The 22,846-nt window shown below is 41.3% G+C and overlaps 3 protein-coding genes across 5 annotated transcripts in view; 2 read left to right on the top strand and 1 right to left on the bottom strand.

Annotated features, from left to right (window-relative positions):
- The first annotated feature begins 303 nt into the window (after nucleotides 1-303).
- synm (synemin, intermediate filament protein) lies at nucleotides 304-8,519 on the top strand. Its single transcript, XM_018664017.2, has 4 exons — nucleotides 304-1,251; nucleotides 2,367-2,491; nucleotides 3,866-3,945; nucleotides 4,146-8,519. The coding sequence occupies exons 1-4, from the start codon at nucleotides 454-456 to the stop codon at nucleotides 6,218-6,220; spliced, it is 3,078 nt and encodes a 1,025-aa protein (XP_018519533.1). The 5' UTR covers nucleotides 304-453; the 3' UTR covers nucleotides 6,221-8,519.
- On the bottom strand, nucleotides 980-19,042 carry ttc23 (tetratricopeptide repeat domain 23). 2 transcript variants are annotated; one of them, XM_018664030.2, is made up of 12 exons: nucleotides 18,450-19,042; nucleotides 18,074-18,251; nucleotides 16,955-17,078; nucleotides 16,664-16,802; nucleotides 16,448-16,573; nucleotides 12,059-12,230; nucleotides 11,788-11,893; nucleotides 11,301-11,428; nucleotides 10,876-11,025; nucleotides 9,010-9,092; nucleotides 8,813-8,847; nucleotides 980-1,107 (listed from the first exon to the last, which is right to left on the bottom strand). In XM_018664030.2, the coding sequence occupies exons 1-12, from the start codon at nucleotides 18,488-18,490 to the stop codon at nucleotides 1,079-1,081; spliced, it is 1,311 nt and encodes a 436-aa protein (XP_018519546.2). In that variant the 5' UTR covers nucleotides 18,491-19,042; the 3' UTR covers nucleotides 980-1,078. The 2 variants fall into 2 exon arrangements, with proteins under 2 accessions (XP_018519546.2, XP_018519544.1); XM_018664028.2 differs by lacking the exon at nucleotides 980-1,107 and having other exon boundaries at nucleotides 8,390-8,847.
- mef2aa (myocyte enhancer factor 2aa) overlaps nucleotides 18,211-22,846 on the top strand; it is an 86,617-nt gene continuing 81,981 nt past the window's right edge. Inside the window, exon 1 of one of the 2 annotated variants that reach the window (XM_051073393.1) lies at nucleotides 18,211-18,276. The gene's annotated coding sequence lies outside the window, so the exon portion shown is untranslated. The remainder of the gene's footprint in view (nucleotides 18,277-22,846) is intronic. The other variant, XM_051073391.1, reaches the window with a different exon arrangement.

Genomic DNA, 22,846 nt, shown 5'->3' with positions numbered 1-22,846 from the left:
CTTTTTTACATTTCGCTAACACTGTGCCCAGAATTATGATGGATAAAACTGTATTTGGGTCAATCAGTTTGGGTCAATCTCTCATTTTATTTTTTAGTTATATAAGCAGGCTTTATTGTATTGTACAGTTATTACCCTGCACGGCATGTTTTCAGCACCTAGTTCACTAGTTCAGTTCACTGATCTCACAATGTCAATATTTCAGACAGTACTTAAAGGCAGCATAACATCTGCCAGGGACACGGAGGCGCTGGGACGATCCTGTGAGGCAGGACCCGCCCTCCTCCTCCTCCTCCTCCTCCTCCTGCACTTGTCAAAGGGCACTGATCGCAAATTACATCACAGTTGTGCCCATAGACGCACACGCATATGACACCCGAGGCAAACCTGTCTCCTAAATTACTATACCGACTGGACACTTTTTAAACCGACTTTTCATCATTTGATGCCACGATGTTGCCGTTCAAGAGAACTTTTGAGAGCGAAAAACACCAGCTGCAGGAGCTCAACGGCAGACTTGCTCAGTATCTCTCCAGAACGAAGCAGCTGGAGCAAGAAAATGCGCATCTGATCGCTGAAATAAACAAACTCAGACAAACGAAGACGGTGGAGTTGGAGCCGAAGTACAAGGCCGAGATGCGGGATCTGAGGAGAATGGTGGGGCAGCTGTCGTTGGAGAAGTCCCAGGCTGAGATGGAGAGGGAGAAGCTATGGCGGGAGTTGCAGATGGTCCAGTCCTTGTGCAGCGAGCAGACCGAGGTGTGCAGGGACATCAGTGGCGAGCTGAAAGGCTGCGAGAATGATCTCCACAGCGCCCACAAGACCAACGCCGAACTCCAGCAGCGTCTGTTTCAGCTTGAGAACGAGTATAAGTGTTTGGAGGATGCGCACAGGCAAGAAATGAACCATCTCCGGTGTCAGGTGGAGTCCCGGGTGGTGCCCATCATCACGCAATCTTACCGCGGCCCCCCGGTGGCCACCGTGGAAGAGGTGCAAGAGTATGCCCGGGATCTGTCCGAGGGGTGGATCCAGACCTTTGAGATGTACCAGCAGAAGGTGGAGGAGATGGAACAGTCGATTAAAGCGGACCAGGCCAGGCTGAGTGATCTGCAGAGGGAAAAGATGATGTACGCCTCAGAGTTGGACAAATTACGCAAAGAGGCTGAAAAACAAGGCCACATTCAGCTGCGCCTTGAAGAAGAACTGATGCACATGCAGGAAAAATTCCACGCGGACTTCAGTGAATATCAGGTGAGAACAGAGAAAAATCATATCTCAAAATAGACTCAACTGGAACCAGAGGGCCCCTAAATCAAATTTTAGAAAATACAGACAGAATAATTTCCCGTTTATCCCAGTGGGCAATGGGAGCGGCTACTCCCTCTTGTCAGTGCCACACCCACCCTCCTTAAAGGCACTGATGCAGCTGCAGCTGTCAGTGGCTGCTACACTTTGTGTTGTAGATCAACCTGATTCTTATGCCTAAATAATTGCCTAAATAATTATTATATCATCACAAATCTAGGATGAAATTTCTAACAGGAACAGCTGTGATGTGTGACATCCTGTAACTATAGCCTCACTCTGGTTTCACCCTCTCCTAAAAGCACACACATGCAGTGGATGTTGGCTCTGAAATAAATGCAACTCCCCCATCTACAATACATAATGACATTACCAACATTAAGTAGCAGATGACAAGTTTGTGTTCCCATAACTGTTGAAAGCACGGATCCTGCGTGCAACATTTGACCTCAGTATAAAAGGATTGAATAGCTTGAGTGGCGGAGTGACACTCTGCCTCCCCCAGTACTGTATAGCTGTTAGATTGCACCAGCCACTTAAACCAATTAGCGGTCAGACTGACAAATCCTTATTAGCCCTCTAAAGATGGAGCCCCAAGCAGGTCAGCCAGTAACAAATGACCACATGGCCGTACACTGTAGTGCTGTCTTTCTTGCAGTTTAAGCGCACATTAATGTTTAGAATTGAGTGTGACATTTGTTGAAGGCATGGAAAAGGCTCATGCAGCAGTCACAGGATTAAGCAGTCTAAATGATGAATGACTTGGTTTTGAAAAGAAATGTTCAGCTAATTTTTGCATCAGAGCTGAACAAAAATAAGTGGTGGGGACTCAAACACAGACAAAACTGATTTACCTAGTTAACAACACCACAGGCTGCAGTAAAATAAAATGTGGTTACATACTCTACGCTTAACAAGGGAGCTGAATGATTACAGTATTTTCAGTTAAACTGCCGGGATAAACAAAAAAATTATAATACCCAGTGGACAGACCACAGACTTGTAAAATTAAACTATGTGCAAAGTGAAAACGTTTTCCTGTGCTTTTTCCCCTTCTTCAGATGATTATTGAGCAACTGGAGCATGAGAGGAACACGATGGCTGAGACCATAGAAGAGAAGATGCGAGAACATCAGCACCTTCTCCAGGTTAAGATGGATCTGGGCATGGAGGTGGCTGCCTACAGGTGATGAGCTGATTCATTTTCCCAGTTGTCTGTTCAGTCAAAGACTGAAATAAATCATGGCTTTGGGTAGAATACATCTTTTTCACAGCAGACATGTTAATTTGTTTTAGTAGGACAAATTAGTTTTGAAAGGTAGAGTATGTCATCTTTTTCCAGTGACTTTTCTATGGTTTCAACAAGAGGTTGCTGTCCAAACCACTGCCTCAAGTACTTTTGATTTAATTAGTAATTTCATCAAATGCATTAGAACAAATCAGCTGCTTACTTCCTGTTGATCTTGGCACTAAGGGCTCTGATCTAAACATTTTTCCTTCAGTTAGATAAATTGAAAAGTGGTAGTCCACATTTACTATCTTATAAATATTTCTCATACTGTACATACATACATTTACATAAACTTTCTCTGTGGTTTATTTTAAGTGTCAAAGTATGAAGCAAGACAAATTATATGTGGCATGTCATATCTTGTAATAGCATGGCATGTCTAGTTTTCCCACTCCCAACATAGCCAGATCACACACGGTCACATACTATTTTTACTGAAAGGCAGGTATTTATAAAGCAGTTGATAAACATACTATAATTTCATGTTTGAAGGTTATATCTAGTTGTTTTTCTTTCCAGTTATTCTTTGTAACATCATAACGTTATAAAGTCAAACTCATATGCCAGGACATCTAAACACATCTTCGGCAGAGTTGTTGTGGTGTACCAACATTTTATTAGTATTAAGCATTTCCAATGAAGTTCTTCAGAGGACCATCTACTCTAGTGTGTCTCTATATGGCAGATTCTCCACTGGTGCATCTGGTTTGTTTTGAATTTTTGGAATAGACAGAATGTTTGCTCAAAGTCGTGGCAGTGGCATGTGTTTCTCTACGTGTCACGAGTCAGCTTTTGCTTTGGGATTCATTGGGAAGTGTGGAGCAGCCCCACATTGTAGCTGTTATTTTTAGGTCAGTCTTTCAGAAGGCACTCTCAGGAAAGGTTGTTCCTTTTTGATGGACTTTGCTTTGCTCGTGTGTTTTGCTGAAGCATGGCCGAGGAAAGGTGAGCTGTTTAAGCAAGTTAGTACAAGGTCTTTATTATATGACAGTGGCTTGTTATGTTTTTGATGATTACTACCCTATATGGCCAGGTCCTGGGTTCATACCGTCTTGTAGGCCTGTTGCGTTTAGTTTGAGAGGGTTGAGATGGCAGAGCTGAATGATGTACACCGTCTTCTGAGGTATTTATTTTTGATTTTTTGTGTGTGTGTGTGTGTGTGTGTGTATTAGCAAAAAAATATTTTATTAAACTAGGGGGGTAACCAATGATTTATAATGATCTATATACCTTTGTCTAAGTATTGTGTCTTGTTTCTTGTTTGTTCAGGGCTCTCCTGGAGGGTGAGAGAGTGGGTATGCAAGATGCTCATAGAAGGGTGAATCAACATCAGAGAGAAAGAATAATAGGTACTGTATTGAACGTCATCATCTTAATTACAGTGTTAGAGGACACAGAGACTTGTGTTAAGTACTTACCTGAATAAATGAATATATGCTCAGATATTAAGCAACACTAAACTGTCAATTTGAAATGTCAAGAGATCTGACTAAAGAGGAAGTGTCAATGCATCAGTTAATTATTTATGTTAATTACTTCTCTGCCTTAGATATCAAGATGCCTGCCCAACCTTACACACCAAGAGCTTCTACCTTAACCACCAGACAACATATGGATATCAGGTACACGCCACCAACATCAAGCCTGAGAAGATCCCCTGTTCCTCCCTCTGGGTCCATAAGTCCCTCCAGGGTCATTCCTATTTCAGTTGCAGGCAGAGCTCGGCATCAGAGTCCTGCATCCAGAAGGGACATGATCTCATTCACCAAAGCTCGGGCTGCTGCTTCTGCCCCCGCTGCTACCACTACTACCACCACTGCCGCCAAAGATAAAAAAACAGGCCAGAGCGAAAACCTTATGAATCGAGACATGCAGAAAACAACAGCAGAGGAGAAAACTGTGAAAATCAAACAGGTCTCTCAGGAGGAGTACAAAACTAGTCCTATCAAGTCCCCCACTGCCGACACCAAATCAGTGAGAGTGGTGTCACCGCCGATGATGAGCCTGAGCATGAAAACTGAGACGGAAAACAAAGAGAAAGTGTCAGATGAAACAGAGATAGATAATGTTTATGACAGCAAGTTCAAAGACAAAGGGAAAACGAAGTCGACGACAGAGCCAAGTGAGAAGAAGATATTAGATTCTGTGTCTGTAGAGGAAATCATTGAGAAAGTGATAAAACCAGCAGGTTTGGAAGCTAAGGTTTGCTCATCGGGAGAATCTGATGTCAGATATCATGTGGAGAAAACTGAGCAGGAGGATGGCATGACTAAAACACAGATTGTGCTGGAGTCCAAGGTGGAAGAAGAAGTGGATATTTCTGAGGACTCTGCCCTGGATGAACTTTTGAACCAAGGTGTGAAGAAGGTGTCACTGGAGGACATCAAGGACACAGCAACAGGAAGCATGATCAAGAGTGACCTGCACGGAGCAGAGAACCTGCAGAACAGATCTGTAAATGTGGAAATCATTGAAGAACCAGTGGATTCCCACAGTGACGAGGAGCTAGAGGTTGAACAGAAGTCCAGATCTACTTTTTATGAGCCCTCCTCAATGTATTTCCAAATTGAAGAGCTAGAGAATGTCCCTCATGATCCTCACGCTCAGAGGAGTGATGATGATGCCATGAAATCCTCCATGACAGACACAGATCATCCCAAGGGTGATTCTGTCCATGTTGAGGAGATCTCTAGACAGAGTGAATCTTCATATTTCTCTCATGACCAAGAGTCTCACGAGTATTTTGTCTCTACACCAGATGATAACCTTTCTGAAACCGAGGAGGGTGGCGGCATCACCTCGTACGGCCACTATGGTGTTGTAGATGACCTGTCAGATGAGAGGTATTATCAAGATGAAAGACTTCCATCAAAAAGAGTGATTGTAGAGGAGAGTGACGAATACAAGTTCATGCCAGATGATCACTCATTTGTCAAAGAGAGTTTCCCAGAATGCATCATTGAAGAAGAGGTTCGTGTTTCCCCTGTGGTGCAGGAGTCAGTGCTTGAGTTCCTGAGAGAGGACTCTTTGGAGCCCAAAGAGCAGCTTAAGGGAGCTCTGGAAAAGCTACAAAGCTCAGTTTCCGGTCCTCTGAGGGAGGAGTTGGCTTTCCTTACAAAAATGAGTAGTGAAAGTCCACAGAATGTGGCTGTCGATGTCAAAAAAGTGCAGCAGTCAAGTGACAATGGAACCATGACTATAGTTGCTGAGCTAAATGTCTCTCAAACTCTGGAAGAATCAGGGCTGCTGGAGACAGGAGATGATCTGTCTGATGAGCAGATCATGGCAGCTCTTAGATCTTCTAACCTAGGGCTTGAGAAAACCTTCCAGAGTGGGGCAGGAGGAGGGTACAGCTTCAGAGTTACCAAAGAAGAGGATGTTGCCCATGGTGAAGAGTTGGAAGGCTTCACAAACTTAGGAGAATCTGTGTCTGAAATTACTGAGAAACATATCAAACTGGGGCCATCAGAGAAGTCCTTTACCTTCCAGATGGACGTACAGGGGGGCCAATCTGAGGCATCCTCAGAGCAAGAGCTGAAATCTCAAAGCTTGGAGACCCCAGTAAAGATTTCTCAAGAGAAAAAAATTGCAACAATTTACCTTGAAAGTCCCACAGATGACTAAGAAAGAAATAAGCCAGAAATATTTCCAAACTCAGTACTTGCCAGCGCATCACTTGATGAGTGCACATATAGAAGCTGCTTTCACAAATGTGCTACCCGACATGGACATTTGGTGGACTTTATCCTGCCAGATCCCTACTATAAAGTCTGTGTAATGTCCGAGCATGCTGATAGAGATAGAGCAGGTAATTGTCCAGAAAAATTTAAGTGAGTGAGTGGGTGTGTTGATGATGTTCTCTCCTGCAGTGCCGGTCTCCTGCATGCTCTACCTGCAAGCACCACCCCTCTCCTAAATCAAACAGAACATTTCCAGTAGGTGAGAATGTGTCTCAGCAAAGGAGAATGTCTGGACCTGATACTCTGGACATTGTCCAGAGTTCATATGTGAAAACAGCTAGAGAGAGAGAGAGAGAGAGAGAGAGAGAGATCCCATATTAATGCTGATTGCTGACACTGAAATAATGCTGTATTTTTTTGCAGAAAAACATTATATATTTCATCTACTTAGGGTGTGCACCTCACAATTCAAGGAAAATGTTCTTATTTAGTTAAAATTACCAGATTAATACATATTTTTATGGCATTCATTGCAGTAGTACTACTATTAAAAATACTCAATGCTAACTAATATAAGATAGATAAAGATTGTAACATATCCATATTGTAGCAATTTTTATGGTAGTTAATACTGATGGAGTGCTGCGCTGATATACGTTGACCTTTTTATAGCTTGCAGTTTATCTTTAAGCAGTTTTGTTTACTCTCTAGATTTCTCTATTTTTGTACTAACCTGTGCTGTACAGCCTGTTCTGCAGTTTACAGCATGCCATCAACCCAACCCATGGCAGTGTCTACCATGATGTTGAGTCTTCTTAGTCAACATTTAATACAGACCAACATATGATGGTTGGAGCTATGAGGTGCTGTGCACCATTTGCAGACTGGGCCTTTGATTTTTCTTTTGTCTTGGGCACTGCTACCAAATTGAATGATGTTAGTATATGCCACATCCTAGAACACAAGGGTTTATTTTAAGGAGTAGTGGCTGGTGTGAACAGAACATAGTTGAGCTTGTAGCTGACAGTATAGAGAAAGTGAAGAAAAAGATGGTTGATTTGTTTCATGAAATTTTTGCACGTTTTCAATGCTGAAGGTGTAGTGCAAGTAAATGTGGCACTTAAGTGGTTGTTCAGTAACTCACAGTGAGGTATTGTCAGATTATTTAACTTTACTCACAACTAATGGCAAATAACACATTTTTAATAATCCAAAAAAAAGAACTGCCCATTATATAGCCAAATGTGGGTTACATAATCAATTTATTTAATGTGAAAAATGTTTATAAAAAGTTTATCCTTTTATGTTATGTGTCAATACCATTTCTAATTTCTCAAAGGTGAACATTTTGCTCTGAATATTTGATTAGTGAGTTAGGAATTCATAATGGTAGATTATACCATCAAGACATCCAAAAGAGGGTTGTTGATTTGAAAAGCAAATAGTAAGATGAAAGAATGAGAAGTAGTAGCAGATGCATTAAGGATACAGCAGTAGTATTGCTAAGGGAATATAATCACATCTGCTTTTGATGTATGTCGTGTCTGGATGCCATTTGCTTGTCCACTTTTATCAGTTTTTTTCACAGTGTTGGCTTGAGGGATTCACCTTTACTCTGACATAACAGTGTGTTCGTGTCCGCGACTATTTTTGGATCATCTGCTTAGTGGCATTGAGTGTTCACTAGGGTTTGTTGTGTTGTTGTGTGTACTAGTTGCAGAGGCAGAAATGGCCCAGTATGATTACCGCCTGGTTACATATTTCACACATTTTGACTTAGTGGCTGTACTAATTTAGAGCAAGCAGAGCAATGCCTTCACAGATTGGCTTTTTGGCACTATCATGTTAAAACAACGTGCAGAAAAAACAATGTTCAGATCATAAATATATTCATTGTTAACATTTAAAAAAATAAAACTAAAAGTTCTATTACATCAGTGCACTAATATTATGGCTTAATAAGGAATCCTTGTTATTGTACATGTGTGTACTCAGTGTAATCTGGATACCATGTGCCATTTCATAGCAAACTGTCTACATCAGCATAAAGAAAATCAATTGATGTATAAAGAATGTTTGATGAGTCAGTGTTCAATAAGTGTTAGTCACCATGGATAGCCCAACCTCTTTGCTTTTATTGACATCTTGATTTCTACTGACATTTTTGCTTTGGTTTAAACTGGTTCCAGTCCTTACTTGGAAATTGACTCATATCTTAACACAATTAAAACCTATTGTGGGTATGTTTTCTGAGTGTGCTTTTTTTTTATTTAAGAGCTAACTTATTGGGTATATGACATACAATCATCATGGCTAGAGCAATTAGAAGCTAACTTTCAGCAGGACTGCCTTTGTAATCTAACACAGAGAAATTTTATGGAAAAAAAACTTCAGAATCAGTAGTTTTTGGTCCAAACCCTTAAAGTTATTGTAGCAACAAAATAAAAAAGAACATTTCATGAATCAGACATTGAGTTTCCATCATTGTCACCTGATGGTACAACTGAAAATGTGTTTAGTTTTGTTTTTCTTCTACCTTGCCTCTGTAGTCTCTCAGCCACCTCTGGTGCTCTGCAAAACATACAGTGCTTGTTACATCACTGAGACATGGGCTGTATTCTTCCATATCGCTGACTTTTTCAAATCAACTTTGTGTCAAATTCATTACACCACAGAACAAAGGAAAATCGAAAGTCTTAATATAGGATACAGTTATAAGTTGTGTAGATTTACCGGGCCAGCATGTCCACAGCTTTTTCTGTAGCTTTTGTCTTCTTGTGCTGAGGACCATACATCAAACTCTGGATCTCCAGGCACTAAAAATAAAAAAATAATAAAAAATTAATGCCAGTAGAATGAGTGGTCAGTGGAAGATGAGAGGTGCAACCCATACTAAGAGGGGAATAAACACTTCCTAGCAACATGTGAATGCACTAAACATCCCAAAATAACCACTGTAGCAGTCCAAGGTTTAGATAACACCTGTGCTGACCACTCGGAGTGTCAGGCCAACAAGGGGGACCTGTTAGATTTATTACAAGGGCTCTGAACCAGCAACCCGGGAATCTGAGGTAGTTAACTAAACACATTTAAGACACAGCCTAAGTTGTTTACCACTCCACATTTAGTTCGGTCCAATCAAACCAGAGGAATCACCGCTTAACTCTATGACATCAGAGAATATTGCCTAATGTAACAAAATCCAGAAAAGTCGAAACTTTTAAGTACAAACACATGTATATGATTACACAGTTCACATAGTGACACAACAGATATGATACAAGCCTGCCTGCCATTTCTGCAATCATCATAAATAACTAGATGTAAAGAGAACTTTGTTAAATCAGGGAAAAGGGGAGGGAAAAGTTCCTCTCTTCACCAGAAAAAGTGAAACACTCTAATCTGGAGCAGATCCATCTGGTCTCATGGATGTTTTCACTGTTGCTAAGGTTGATGTAATGGAAGGCCCCTTTTTTCAGCAGCACTACAGAGGAAGGGGGAAATGTGAAGAGTGTGTCTGTGTGTGTGTGTGTGTGTGTGTGTGTGTGTGTGAACCATTGTTCTCTATGTTTGTTTTGAGGGTTAGGGTTATGTACTGTATCTACTGTATGAGCCAGCTTTCTGTTGGAAAAACAAAAGTTACTCAATCAGAGTCCAGATGGTGTCATGATGACAGGAAAAAAATGTCCTGACATATCTGCTCTCTGTCAGGATACTTCAGAAAGGTTACTAGTCGGACGAGGTGCAGAGAGAGTGAGCCCTGATGTACCCTGTCATACTTGGACCCCTCTGCACTTAGATGCCAAAACAAAGCAACATAGCAACCAGCCTCCTTTACTTACAGACATGTTGTTACTAGTATGAAGAAATCCCCCTTTACTGGAGTATTTTAGTATGTTTGATGGCCGGCAGAAGTGAGCTCATAGGGCAAACATGTGCAGTCATACTGTATGTGAAAAACAAAAACACTCCTTACATAAGAAATGAAGTAATCATTAATAGTTATAGAGGAGAGTACAACTGAATCATCTAAAAAGGTTGCTGTTTATTCAATGCATGTGTGCTGAAAGACACAAGAATGTCACTTTTGTTTCAAAGGACATAATGGCATGCCACACTAATTGGGGTCAGGGTCCCTTTAATTGACAGCACTTAGCAAACTGCCATTTGCTTTCCAAAGCTGTGTTGCCCATCTGTCAAGCGCCATCCAGACTGAGGAAACACAAAGTCATTCTGTGTGATATTTTACACCAGGGAGGGTGGCTCTGCACACTGCACCCTTCTAAGATTAGCATGCAACTCTGATAGCACTGAGCTTAAGGGAGATGGTGGAAATAGCTCGTCTCAATATGACAGGGACTCTTTGTGTGTATTTTGAACGAGCCTCCAACCCTCTCACTGGTGTAGGCGGACACACCCGCTGACTCCTGGCCTTTTATTAAACCCTCCCAATTAGTTTGGCTGAGACAATGTCATGTTTGATGACAGTAACTACTACTCCGTGCGGGATTCCTAATATACATTCACAGGTATATTAGAAATCCTGACATTACAACACACACATTACATCTGCTGTTTTGGTTCTGTAACATGCGATACCTTTGTCATAGTCTTGTAGGCCTGCTTCATCCTGCCCTCAGTCATCTCCACACTTCCTATCAGCTGCAGGGTGTCTGCTACCTCATCACTCAGGTCACCAAAAGTAGATTGCTTCGAACTGAGAGAGGCTCTCTGGATCTCCACACATCTCTGCAATGGTACATTAAAAATAGGTGAGTCACCTCTTGCCATCAATAGAAAGTATAAAACCCAGGTGGAACAGGTAGAACCAACCCCTTGACAACTGCAAACTCTGAGGGAGCGTTTCCATGGTGCTGCTCTCTGAACAAAAATGTGTGGATAATGAAAGCCTGCTGTGGATCTCAAAATTGCATCAACACAAATATGAGATGTGCCTGAAGGAAATCTTAGTGGAGGCATTGTCTGTCTGACTGTACAGATATGTGTGTGTGTGTGTGTGTAACCTCTTGCTGGCCATTGAGGAGGAGGAAACGACAGAAATCATCCTGGGCAGCAAGAAAGGCTGGATCTTGTGGACCGACAGAGTTCTTGTATGCACTTAAACTCTGCTCGAAGTAGTGACCTGCAGAGTCTACACCAGAAAAACAAACACACAATAATGCATGTTGACTGCTTAAATTATGGCAATAACTGATTATTATTATACTGCTACTGAATCACTACAATATGAGCTTATCAGTAGTAGTTTCATTTTTCTAGAAAAATCCTTCTGACTTTCTTAGTTTACCATAGATGGAATATTTGCCTTGAGTATGTTAACATCAATGAGTCATACTGACATGGCTGCACTTGGAAATGACTTCAATAAGGCTATTATGAGTCTGGTTTCCATAACACCATCTTAAAGAATTTGACATATAGAAAGACAATGGGAGATTCAAGTTCTAATTAACCTCTTATGCTCGGGCCTGTGTCTGTGAATAGGCTTACCATTGTGATGGGGCTCTGCTGCAGCAGAGAGGATGAGGGCCAGGCTGTGGGAGATCTGCGCCCCCTCCAGCTCCTCCGGGCCGTGGCTCATAGCAATGGCATGCGCCTAAGAGAAACACCCACGTGAAATAAGACATATCACATATCAGCAAATAAGAGGTGTGGGAACATTACCTAATGACACGGCTTGGCACCGTCTCAGGAAGCCCTCTTCTGTTTATATATGTTATGCTTAGAGCTGTGTATGATGTGTAAGTAATATGCCGCTTGCCTTGGAGAGGTGCTCTATGGCTCGGTCCAAATGACCTCTGTCCTGCTCTATGGCAGCCATGTCCCTATAGACAGAGCAGGTCTTCTCTGGCTTATCACAGTCTTTCAGCAGATGCAGAGACCTCTCACACTGGCTTAAGGCCTCCTCTGGCCTCTTCTGTCTCTTATAGACCCTATAGAGCAGTAAGGACACACAAGTAGGCAGAATGTCAGAGACAGAAAGACAAGCATGAAGACAGTGACCAGTCTAGTCTGCTCTACAAGGCTGTGGGGGGTATAGGGATACAGTGAAACCATTGCATACTGCATGCAGTGCATGTTCGGTAGCACCAGGTACTCAGTACCATATATAATTATTCAGGAGGAAAATTATAACAATTTTAATAAATTCTGTCTAATAACACACTTTATTTAATGTTTTGTTAGTGTACAATATATACCCATAAGTCTGTTATTTCATCACTATGAGCCTGTTTCACATTATTGAAGTAACTTCTTGGTCTCTAGCCAAGGTCTTGCAGAGAGGTGAATGCTTTCAGCTGCAGCTGGAGCTCGGTGCAGTTTAGACTGTAACAGGGCAAGCCTACATATTGCCCTTGTAGCAGTTTTCTCTTGCATCCTAACACAAGTCAACTGTGTCATCTGATGACTACACTGCTCCTAACCCACTCATTTTAACTATTGCACACCAGACAAATAACACCTGCAGTGTGCTCAAACTATCATTCCCGGATGTCTAAATTAGGATCTAAGCACGGCTCTTGATGAGACGAGCTGAGAGCGCTACTTCTATAGTAAACCTGTCATCCATCTGTATATGTGCTGTTGCTATGGAGGTTTTAAGCTTCACGTGTTTGCCTGATGTTTTAAATACTGCATGGAGTTGGGCGTGGGCTACTACAGAGCAAGAGCTTGGGCAAGAGAGGATGAGACGATAGCTGCATTAACCACTGCAAGGCCACTGGATCCATCAGGCTGCTCTACTAGCAGCTTCAAACCATCTAATGGACTCTAAATTTAATTCAGCTCTCCAGTTAAGGGAAGTGGCCTTCCTCAGAGGGCATAACACTCACTACTGTACCATCTCTAGCTACATTGTTGTCACATGGCAGTATAGGAAATCCCTTTTCACAAATAACTCTTCCCTCATACACACTGTGCAGTGTATAGTGGTTACACAGTGAAATAATCTTTAAGAGCATGGACTTTGATTTAAGGTTTTATCCAACGTGCCCTGTAGTATCATGAGTACATACAGCATTTGTGGGAACCAGAGGTCTAAGCTTGACAGTGTTATGTCATGCTTACATCCCTGAACAGCATGGTTCTGAGTATTCCTGGCTCAATGGTTAAATGCCAGTGGCACAGGTTACAAAAACATTGTGAAGGCTCATTTCTTTGAATTTTCCCATGAATCCAAGATTATCCTAATATGTAAGGATTGACAGTAGGGACGCTCCACCCATAAGTGTTCACGAGGCAGGCACTCAGGCCCTTTTTAGGGCAGCAGCAGTGGCAGAAGCAGAGCTACAGTACATTCCAGCATGGCTTGAGTCCTGCCTTTCTGCCTGCATGGCCAGTCAGAGACAATGCTCCTCTATCCTCTCATTCACTCTGCATCCTTATGCACTTCCTGGCAGAACGGTAATATGCCACATCCACTGAAATCTACTAAAAGTTCAGGGAAGGCAGGGAATTAATATAATTAAGGATTTGTACGTGTGTTGCCAAGCAAGCCACACAGCCCTCTTTTGTAAACGTTTCCAGAACATGGTTGACGTAAGTTTGCTCTGGGCTTTCACTCGGAAAATGATACAGTAAGGCCAACTCAAAGTGAAAACAGAGGGACAAAAACACAACAGTCTGCTCCAGAAAATCTGTGTGGTGTTTTAAACTGACGGCATTCTGCCTGATGAGTCTTTTTGTTTGTTTGTGCCTCAGGCAGGTTTGGGTAAAAGACTGTGTAGACAATTCCTAAACCACCTGTGTGGTTGTGGGTAGAGACTCTCAGTCATGGACAACAACAAAATCCCTGCTGGTTTCATTTCAGCCATCTAATCAGAGAAAATTTGACATCTGGAATAAGACGTGATTGGAATTAAGTGTTGTTTTGGTATTAAGCGTAACTACTGTATGCTGTGTATAGCAGTCGCCCTGCAACAGCACAAACTCTGGAAACAAGCTATATTAAGTTAGCCAACAGAGAGTGCATTTCAATTAATGTGATGCAAAACATGAAAATAAGGTTTGGGGTTGAGAAAATATTGCAGAACTAACGTGAGCTCATTGCTCAACTAGGGAGAATTTATGAAATACATGCTTGAAATGTTTAATTTAATAAAATGTCAGATGAGATACAAAGAAAATACGCCATTTTAGCTGCCATGGCCAGGTCTGACAATATAATCGTATGCACGTGAGAAATTGTAACCTAACAAATTTTGCTCCCTTAACAGAAATTTATGCCATCTGGCCGATCATTACTGCACACCTTGAGTGCGATTCTGAAACCGAGCAGAATATTTGGACCAGGATCTATAAGGGAATTGAGCTTACTTTATTGTTCCAGGCTTTGGTGGGAACATTCCCTTCCATCACAACAGTGTTGACTGACAGAGCTTTAGAAGCATGCCAAATTCTTAGTCATCACCTAACAAAAGAGATTTAGCAAGCTTACACACCAGCCAGAGTCTGCACATTTTTTCAATTACACACATCATGTCAACAAACTCTGACTCTTTGAAAAAGACCAAGATGGCATAATTTACAAATTCCTATGAGAGTAGCTCACCTCAGCTGCTGATAGAGCCTGTTCACTGTGAATGCTGCAGGAGTATTGCTGGTCTTTACCTCGCAACAGGATTTTTACAATGTGGGTTCCTGCTTCTAAAGTCATGGTTTTTTTTTTCCTCTCTAAAACTAATGAAAATGCATTTTAAAGAACTGATCCAAATTCTGATACGGAGGCTTTGTCATCACTGTGAGTTTGTCACATGTGATGGAGATGGAGACATGGTTGTATTTTGAGTTTTAATGAGTTTGTAATTTTAAAAATTTATTGCCTGGACTATAAATACACTCATGTGGAACTCATACCCACATGTATATAATACCAACATTTTAAGTGATAGCATTAACTATTCACTTAGTCAAAACAGACACTAATCCTGTCCATTACTAGGATTAACAGGGTCCAAATAACCAGAGGCATAAGTGGGGTGATCGGAACTCAGGTAACACTACACTTTATTTCCTGGTTGTGCTTCTAAATTTCCCAACAGTAGTCTAAGCTATGACAAGAGGCTGCTATTTTTATGTTGCCAGGACACACAGTTTACCAACGAGGCTATCAGTCACTGCTGCACTTGATGTCTGTGCTTGGTGCTTCAATCATGATCCACTAATTCTTTAATCTTTTCCAAAGCATGTAGCACAACCCTTGGGACCTCTGCTGTCAATACCATCATTAGGTTACAAATGCATGTTGTAAAATTGTAGAAACAAATCAATAATATGGAAATGGTACACTGTGTGAGGTAAACAAAGACACTGACATTTAACAGAATAATAAAAAGGGGTCACGAGGAGGGCCAGAATACAAAGGCAATATCTAAGTAAGGTATGAGGTAAGGGAGGTTAATAATTAAGGAGGGAGCCAGAGCTAAACAGGAAAAAGAAAACAAAGCAGAAAGCTACGGAAGAAAGGGGAGAAATGTTTCCCTTCCATCTGTACCCCTGCTTAAAGCAATGACTGTGTGAGAGGACAAGCAGAAACCCCACCCAGCAGGTCTGTAAGCATCATTACAAAACACCCACACAGACCGCTGAGTGGACTGGACAATGACGGGGGAAAATCCTGATTTGTTAAGTTGCTGTTTCCAGGAGAACATGAATAAGTGTGTTTTTACTAGCGTAACTAAGTCAGCAAAAATCCCCATCTGCTCCAAAAACTATGTGAAAGGTTGATTTTATACAAATGTACAGGAATCTAGCGCCATCTTGTGGCCAAACTTAAACATAATCGCACAGGCACTGTATTTGAAATTCAGACAGTTTGAGAACAGCAAATATTATTTATTTATGATGACAACAATAATAACTGCTGAAAATGTAAAACCCTCCAAGCTTTACTCTGATTCCCCACCAGAAAGACCTAACCTGTTACCTTTTAATTGTGTATGGTAAGCTTGAACATGATACTGCAAGAGTCACGGGAAATAAATAGAGCAAATCACCTGATTGCCAGACGACACTGCTACAAACTGAGAGGTATCTGCTATCACATTCTATAGGCTGCAAATGCCACATTAGAGCCTCTAATCTACTGCATATTTACCATCTGGTGAATTTTCTGCCACGTGCTGCTACTAAATTGTTTTCAGTACTGAACCTGCATATGCTAGTGGAGATTTCCAACTCAGTCTTAATCTTCTCTTCCTGGGTGATGGCATCGTGTTGATGGAGCTCCTGAAGAACATGCTCTGCCTCCAGAAAAGAGGATTCTGCCTCCTCAAAAGTGGAAAAGAGTCAAGGACATTTTCAGTTAGGTTAGATTTTTCTGTTCGGTCCCATATAATTACTGTCAAACGAATTATGGCAAGGATATTCAGCTGTAAGCAGTGCAGCACGTCCCTGTGTGAGGTGTACGCTCAGGAGACATGTGAGCTTTTCACTTCTGCAGGAGGAGCAGACAGGCAGCAGCTCCCTGGCCACGGCCAGGTGCTCCTGGGCCTGCAGTCCCAAGCCTGGGGGAAGAAATAATCATCACTGAATGTTAACTGAACAGTAGGTTTACTCTTAATCTGAATATCATAACATTATCGCCAGTTAACAGTTCTTTCATTAGCTTGTTTTTATAGAGTAAAGTAACACCACAGTATTATCTTTCTAAAATTACCTTTGAACTGGAAGTATGCTTTAGCCAGTCTGGCATGGGCCTGGGCTACTTTCAGATGTCTCTCCCCATATACGAGCCTGGTCAGAGCCACACAACGCACCAGGTCCTGGATGCAAGCATCAAACTGAGCAGATAAAGTAAATGACTGTCAGTATCACATCTCTTGATAGTCCACGTACCACACATCAAAACCCATACCAATAGCACAAACCTTTTAGAAGCTAATTTCAATTACTCATGAGGACACAGCCAGAGTGACTATTACCTCCACCAGGCAGGTTGTGTTTTCACCAGTGTCTGCTGGTTTGTTTGTTTATTTGTCAGAAAGATTATGCACATTTTTTTGCACCAAACTCAATAAAAAGGGATAGGGCATGGGCCGGGATGAACCCATTAAAAATTTTGGTGTGGATCCAGTTAAAGGAGTGGATCCAGGATCTTTTTTAAACTCACTTTTCTTAATACTATGAGATAGGGAATAAAAATTACACAGATGTATAAGACAGTTTGTCCTCAAAGGAGATATGCACTCTACTGAGTGCCTGACATTTTAGTTCATTTGTCAACCAACAGAAAATTAATAAGATACAACTTTGATCATCAAACTGTTTAAATCATTTATCACTGGTTCCAGAACCTTAGATGTGAAGATTTACTGCATCGTAAACTGAGGATATTTGGGTTTTGACTCACTGGTCAGACATATGAAGACATAATCTTCGACTAATCATTGTTAGCATCAGATCAAGTTATCTGGAAGGCCTTATCCTGGTTTTGAAGAAACAGGGTACACTGGCCATGTCAACACTTTATCTTATCTATCTCTTCTGATCATTTTCTGTTGGTAAAGAAATAAGAGGCTGAGATGTTGTGGTAAGATGTTCCATGTAAACGCCATCAGGAAATAGGATCAAAATCAAGATATGACTCAGAACCAGAATAATGTGCATTTAAACAGTAATAATTATTGGTTGCACCCTTATATGTGTGCATATGATTCACGTAAACAAGACCAAACCCTGCAGGGGCTGTTGTGAATATATATCTTCTGTGCAGAACTGACTGCAAAGTACTAAAAACGAATGCCATGTTAGTCACTATGGTTTAACCTGAACCCACCTCTTGGTTGTCTTCGTGGGCCTGAGCTCGGCTGTCAAAGTGTTTGAGCTTTTCCTCCGGGGGCATCATCATAAAATCCCTCCTAGCATATCCTGTTTTTGAGGGACTCAACACATTTGAACCACATGGGGGAGACGCGTCCGCGCCCCTGCCGCTGCTTCCCATGCTTTCCGGGGACCTGGTTACAAGTTTGGTCGAACAAGGTAACATTTTAGAAAAAAAAATAAGAGAGAGAGAAAACGTTTTAGTCACTGAAATGCTAGAGGGCTACTTTTTATTTTCTGTTCAGTGGATAAGGACCGTTAAGGTCTACCCTGACTGGAGTGTAAATCTGCGGGTTAAACAAACAGTGTTAGTGAGAAGATAAATAACTTACTCGGCTGGAGATTCGGAGGAACTGGGTCGTGTTTTTGCCATTGTGTGACCATCATCGAACTGTCAGTGTAAGAGACAGGCTATATGATTTCACCGTTTGCTTTTGCTTATGGATGTAACCGAGCCATTAGCAGTTTGTGTTACTAAACGCTGCGTTTGTGTTTCCGTGGTTACAGTGCGCGTAGCCCTGTAGCCAGGCTAGCTGCTGCTGCTGCTTTCATATGGACAATGGGCTTAAAATAACCGGAACACTACCTTACGTGATATAATATAATGCCTAAAATTCACTACTACGAGCACGTCGCTTACAGGAGCTAGCCTCCTAAAACTCTGCAACGGGTTGTGGTTTACGGACCGCCTAACAGTATCCATCGGTGGGAAAGCTTTTTCTGATGCACTGTAGGCACAGAGTGTAAAGGAAGTGGGATGCATTCAAGAGCCACTCTGTTCTTGGAAACACACAGTCCATCGCCAGTTTTACGGGTGATACATTTTTAATGTCATAAATAATTATGTCAGCAGATAAATAAATCCATAAAAGCTGAGAATTTGCCTCACTTTTTCATGTAGGTATACCATATGCTATAAAGTTAAATGTTACACAGTTAAATGTGACTGACCCCTTACTGAAGAGTGTAGGTTCATTTTGGTCATCGAGGCTGCATGGTTCCAGGTTTACCGTATAACTGGTATCGGCTCATTTCAAGACCCTGCTCCACCCACATGTGCTTTTACCTGAGGTGTCTGACTTGTCTACCCAAGCCGGTGTAGGGTCTTTGGATAGCTCTGTATCTCTGCTAGCTTTGCTCCCCTGTCAGGATGGGACCGTTATCCTGTGTTTAACACTATTAAGCAAATGTTATTTCAATTATTTTATTTATTTATTTTTTTTGAAAAAGCCATTACAAGCGCTATTACTTGACAGGGTGTCACTAATTCCCAGCATAGCCCAACCCCAATTTCAATCTAATTAGGAGAGTAATTGAAAACACCTGCGGGGGCGTGCGGGATCTTCAATTGAAAGTGTGTGTGGGAATATGCAGAAATAAAACACAATAAATGACATGATTATGGCCTATTGCTGGATCTTTACCCTGTATCTTGAGGAAGGAAGTTGTGTCAAAATCTAGATGACATTATTATTATTATTATTATTATTATTATTATTATTATCATTATTATTATTATCATTATTATTGTTGTCCTAGTACGGTATTGGAATAAAAACTTTGGGTGGTTTGAAGAAAATAGTAACAGATAAACAGAGCAATGAAACTGATGAAATCCTTTAGAATACATTTTCTTGTGATTCTTTTGGTCTTAGATTTTGATCCAGCAAGAATGCAGAGGATTTGGTCTGGTATCTTAACTGGCGTTGACTTAAAGTTGAAGGTTTAAATCTAGCTTGCAATTGCTACAAATATATTTATTTTTTGCTATTTTTAATTTTTAGTCCCATAAGAAGGATATACATGTCATTCAATTTTTTTTCTCACCTCATTAAGGCTATTGCACAGCTTATGTGAGGGCATGTTGAATATGTTGTGAACATATGAATTGCAGTATCCTAATTTCTCCACAAGATGTCAATATAGTAACACAAGAGCAATGGTCCCAGATATACTGTAGATTTTACAGTTGTGCTCAAGGGGGTATTATAATATTGTTATGCTCCTTTAAGGATGATGATGGCTGGGGTTTTGGCCTCTCCTAAGGGCTTTCACACTCCAGAATGTTAAACTAGCAATATATAAACCCCAGGGGCATCCTTCCTTTTTCACTGTTATTCAAACTGCATCCTCAGCATTTATCAGACCATTTATGTCATGATTTCTCAAACCTGTTATTATGTTACTTGTAATTTGTAAACCTTTATTTGGTCAGCAGTCAAATGGTAAAAATGATAACATCCTAATGCCATCAAAGTACATTATGATGACAGCGACTGGCAAGGACCACACAATCAAAAGTATCATCATCAAGAAAAGAAACACAGCAACACTGTCAGTCGAAACCATCCTGTATAGAGAGTAGGGACATACATTCTCTGTATCCTTATTGGTTAATATACTGTATGGGAGTGGCAACATCGACCTTAAAGTTGTTCAAAGTCAGCTGCTAATAGCTCATTAGTTTAATGGGTAGGTGTTAAATGGAGTGAAGTCACTGCAATGCACAGGTTGAGAGGTGCCACTCAGATGAGACAGTAAACAATGAACCTGAAAGACATTCCTTTATGGTTTTTAACCCTCAGTCATAATGTTTTTCCTTCCTTTGTGGTTCTGACACTACACTGTCAGAGATTTAAAAAAGAAATCTTGCTTGCTTGCAGGCTTTGTCTTCTGTACAAATCTCCTCTAAATAAAACAAATTACATTTTCCAAATAACAACAAGCTTTCCCCTCTAGTTATTTATTATATATCAAGTACTTTACAATCTATTTCAGTACTGTACTATGTTCATCCATTTTTTTAAATGTGAATAGTCGAATAGATCTGAATTGTGAGTGTAGGTAGAGATGAAAAACTGCAAGGCTTCTGAGAATTAAAATAAAATATGTTTTTAAAAATACAAATAAAGAATACCTGTATTCCACATCATCCTGTACTTTCATAGACATAAATGCTATGTGCCAATAGTGAGAAGAGGAAATGTACATTTCCTTGTGAAAATATCCTTTCTTACATCAGTGCCCAAAATCTATGCCAAATAAACAAGAAGTAACGTCTCTGTGGCTGCTTTGAGAAATTGGTCTCTGGAGACAGCTTTCTAGGTTAATTTATTCTGTATCGGGCTGGCAGTATGTGTACTGTCACCACTTTTAAACTCAGGGCAGGGCACATTTTGTGTGCAATACAGCCTAAGATAACTTCTTATGGCTCCTTGGGATGGCTGCTGCCGGTTGATTCTGGCAGACCATGAGACAACCCGTTTATTTGTTTGTTTGTCCCGTGAGTTTTTGGCTGGCCGTTCAGGGCTCTGTTTGGCCCCGGTCCCTGTTGGGCTTCTATTTCTGAAACCCAAGTGGCTCTTAATGAAGCTGGTAGGGTTGGCATGGGCCCTCAGCAAACCCAGGCCTGATCAGACCCTTCTTCTTCTGCCTTGGCAGCCACACTCCATTTGCTCCCTCTGGCTTCCTAATTTAGTAACGGTGGGTAAAAATATGCGCTAACGAACAAGGTCTGGTATGTCAGGCTAGCGTCCAGAGAAGAGGGAGAGAGAGAAAGAGAGAGAGAGAGAGAGGGGAGGGGCTGAGCAGTGGAGGGGTGGGGGGGCATTGGGGGCGTGGGTGGTGGTGGTTGGTGTTTTCACAGCAGGCACCCAGTGACAGGGGTAGAGTCACTCAGACCTCTCTGACATCTGTGTGTTTGTGTGTGTACGTGTAGAAGTTTGGGGGGGGGGGGGGGGTGACAAGAAGTGGAGGGTGAGCACTTAAAATTTCTCACCCTTGCCAAGCACATTCAGACGCTTGAAATCATTCTTCTGTTTTACTCCAATCCCACAGTGAAGCTGCTAAGCAAACCTACAGAATATAATGCAAATGGACACATTACTGAAAGAGTTAAATGTTCATCTTAAGTTGCCATTTGATGGTGTTTCTTTTTACGCTGTTGCAGTATCAGTTTTCAAATATCCCATCCACAGACCTGCAGTCACATACATAACTTTTGGTAGTTTTCCAAGAAGGCATACTTTATAAAAGGTTAACAAGATCAGATTTTATACAAGGGGCGATTGATAAGCTCATGGCATAAGGTAGAAGAAGATGAGTTTTACAACTCTCATTACATGCATGTGCAGTTCGACAATAACGTTTAACGTGGTATTTCTGTTTCAGGTAATTGAAAATAGTGAGTCAACACTGTCTGAGAAAGCGGTCTACAGCAGCAATGATGTCATCGTAGCTGTCAAAATGGCAACCACTGAGCTCCCTCTTCATCTTGTGGAAGAGGTAGTAGTCTGAGGGTGTCACATCAGGTGAATAGGATGGTGCTGGATTGAGTTCAGATCCACGTTTGGCAGATGACTACACAAAGGCCGATGTTGTCCATTTTCTCAGACAGTGCTGACTTGCAATTTTCATGTACCCAAAAACAGAAATACTACAAAAGTTGTTCACTTCAAGTTCAAAGAGTTGAACCTTATTAACTATGACACCTTATTGGACATTCTGGGTTTTCCGCATATGGTTTTGAGGTGACGTGCATACCTCTGGATCTGTCGGCCTATCCTTATGCATATGAGACACAGAGCTTCCTGGTTCAACTATGCATACCCTAGGTTTAGTTACAGACCATGCAGGCAGCGGAAGAAAAACATGTTATTTAATGTGTGTTTACACTATACACCTCAGACTTTCAAAGTTCTCCATTTTCCATGGACCTGTTCCAACAAAC

This window comes from Lates calcarifer, linkage group LG10, assembly GCF_001640805.2.
Source record: "Lates calcarifer isolate ASB-BC8 linkage group LG10, TLL_Latcal_v3, whole genome shotgun sequence".
NCBI lineage: Eukaryota > Metazoa > Chordata > Actinopteri > Centropomidae > Lates > Lates calcarifer.
Note: the sequence above shows the minus strand (reverse complement) of the source record. Positions and strands in the feature narration are given on the sequence as shown.

Bases quoted from the DNA above. Each gene is read 5' to 3' on its own strand.
- synm (XM_018664017.2), top strand. From the start codon at position 454: ATGTTGCCGTTCAAGAGAACTTTTGAGAGCGAAAAACACCAGCTGCAG. The intron at 1,252-2,366 runs GTGAGAACAGAG...CCCCTTCTTCAG, and splicing joins CGGACTTCAGTGAATATCAG to ATGATTATTGAGCAACTGGA. The intron at 2,492-3,865 runs GTGATGAGCTGA...TTGTTTGTTCAG, and splicing joins ATGGAGGTGGCTGCCTACAG to GGCTCTCCTGGAGGGTGAGA.
- ttc23 (XM_018664028.2), bottom strand. From the start codon at position 18,490: ATGGCAAAAACACGACCCAGTTCCTCCGAATCTCCAGCCGA. The intron at 16,574-16,663 runs ATATCCTTGCCA...ACTCTTTTCCAC, and splicing joins GCTGCACTGCTTACAGCTGA to TTTTGAGGAGGCAGAATCCT. The intron at 11,026-11,300 runs GTTACACACACA...GTACCATTGCAG, and splicing joins TCCTCAATGGCCAGCAAGAG to AGATGTGTGGAGATCCAGAG.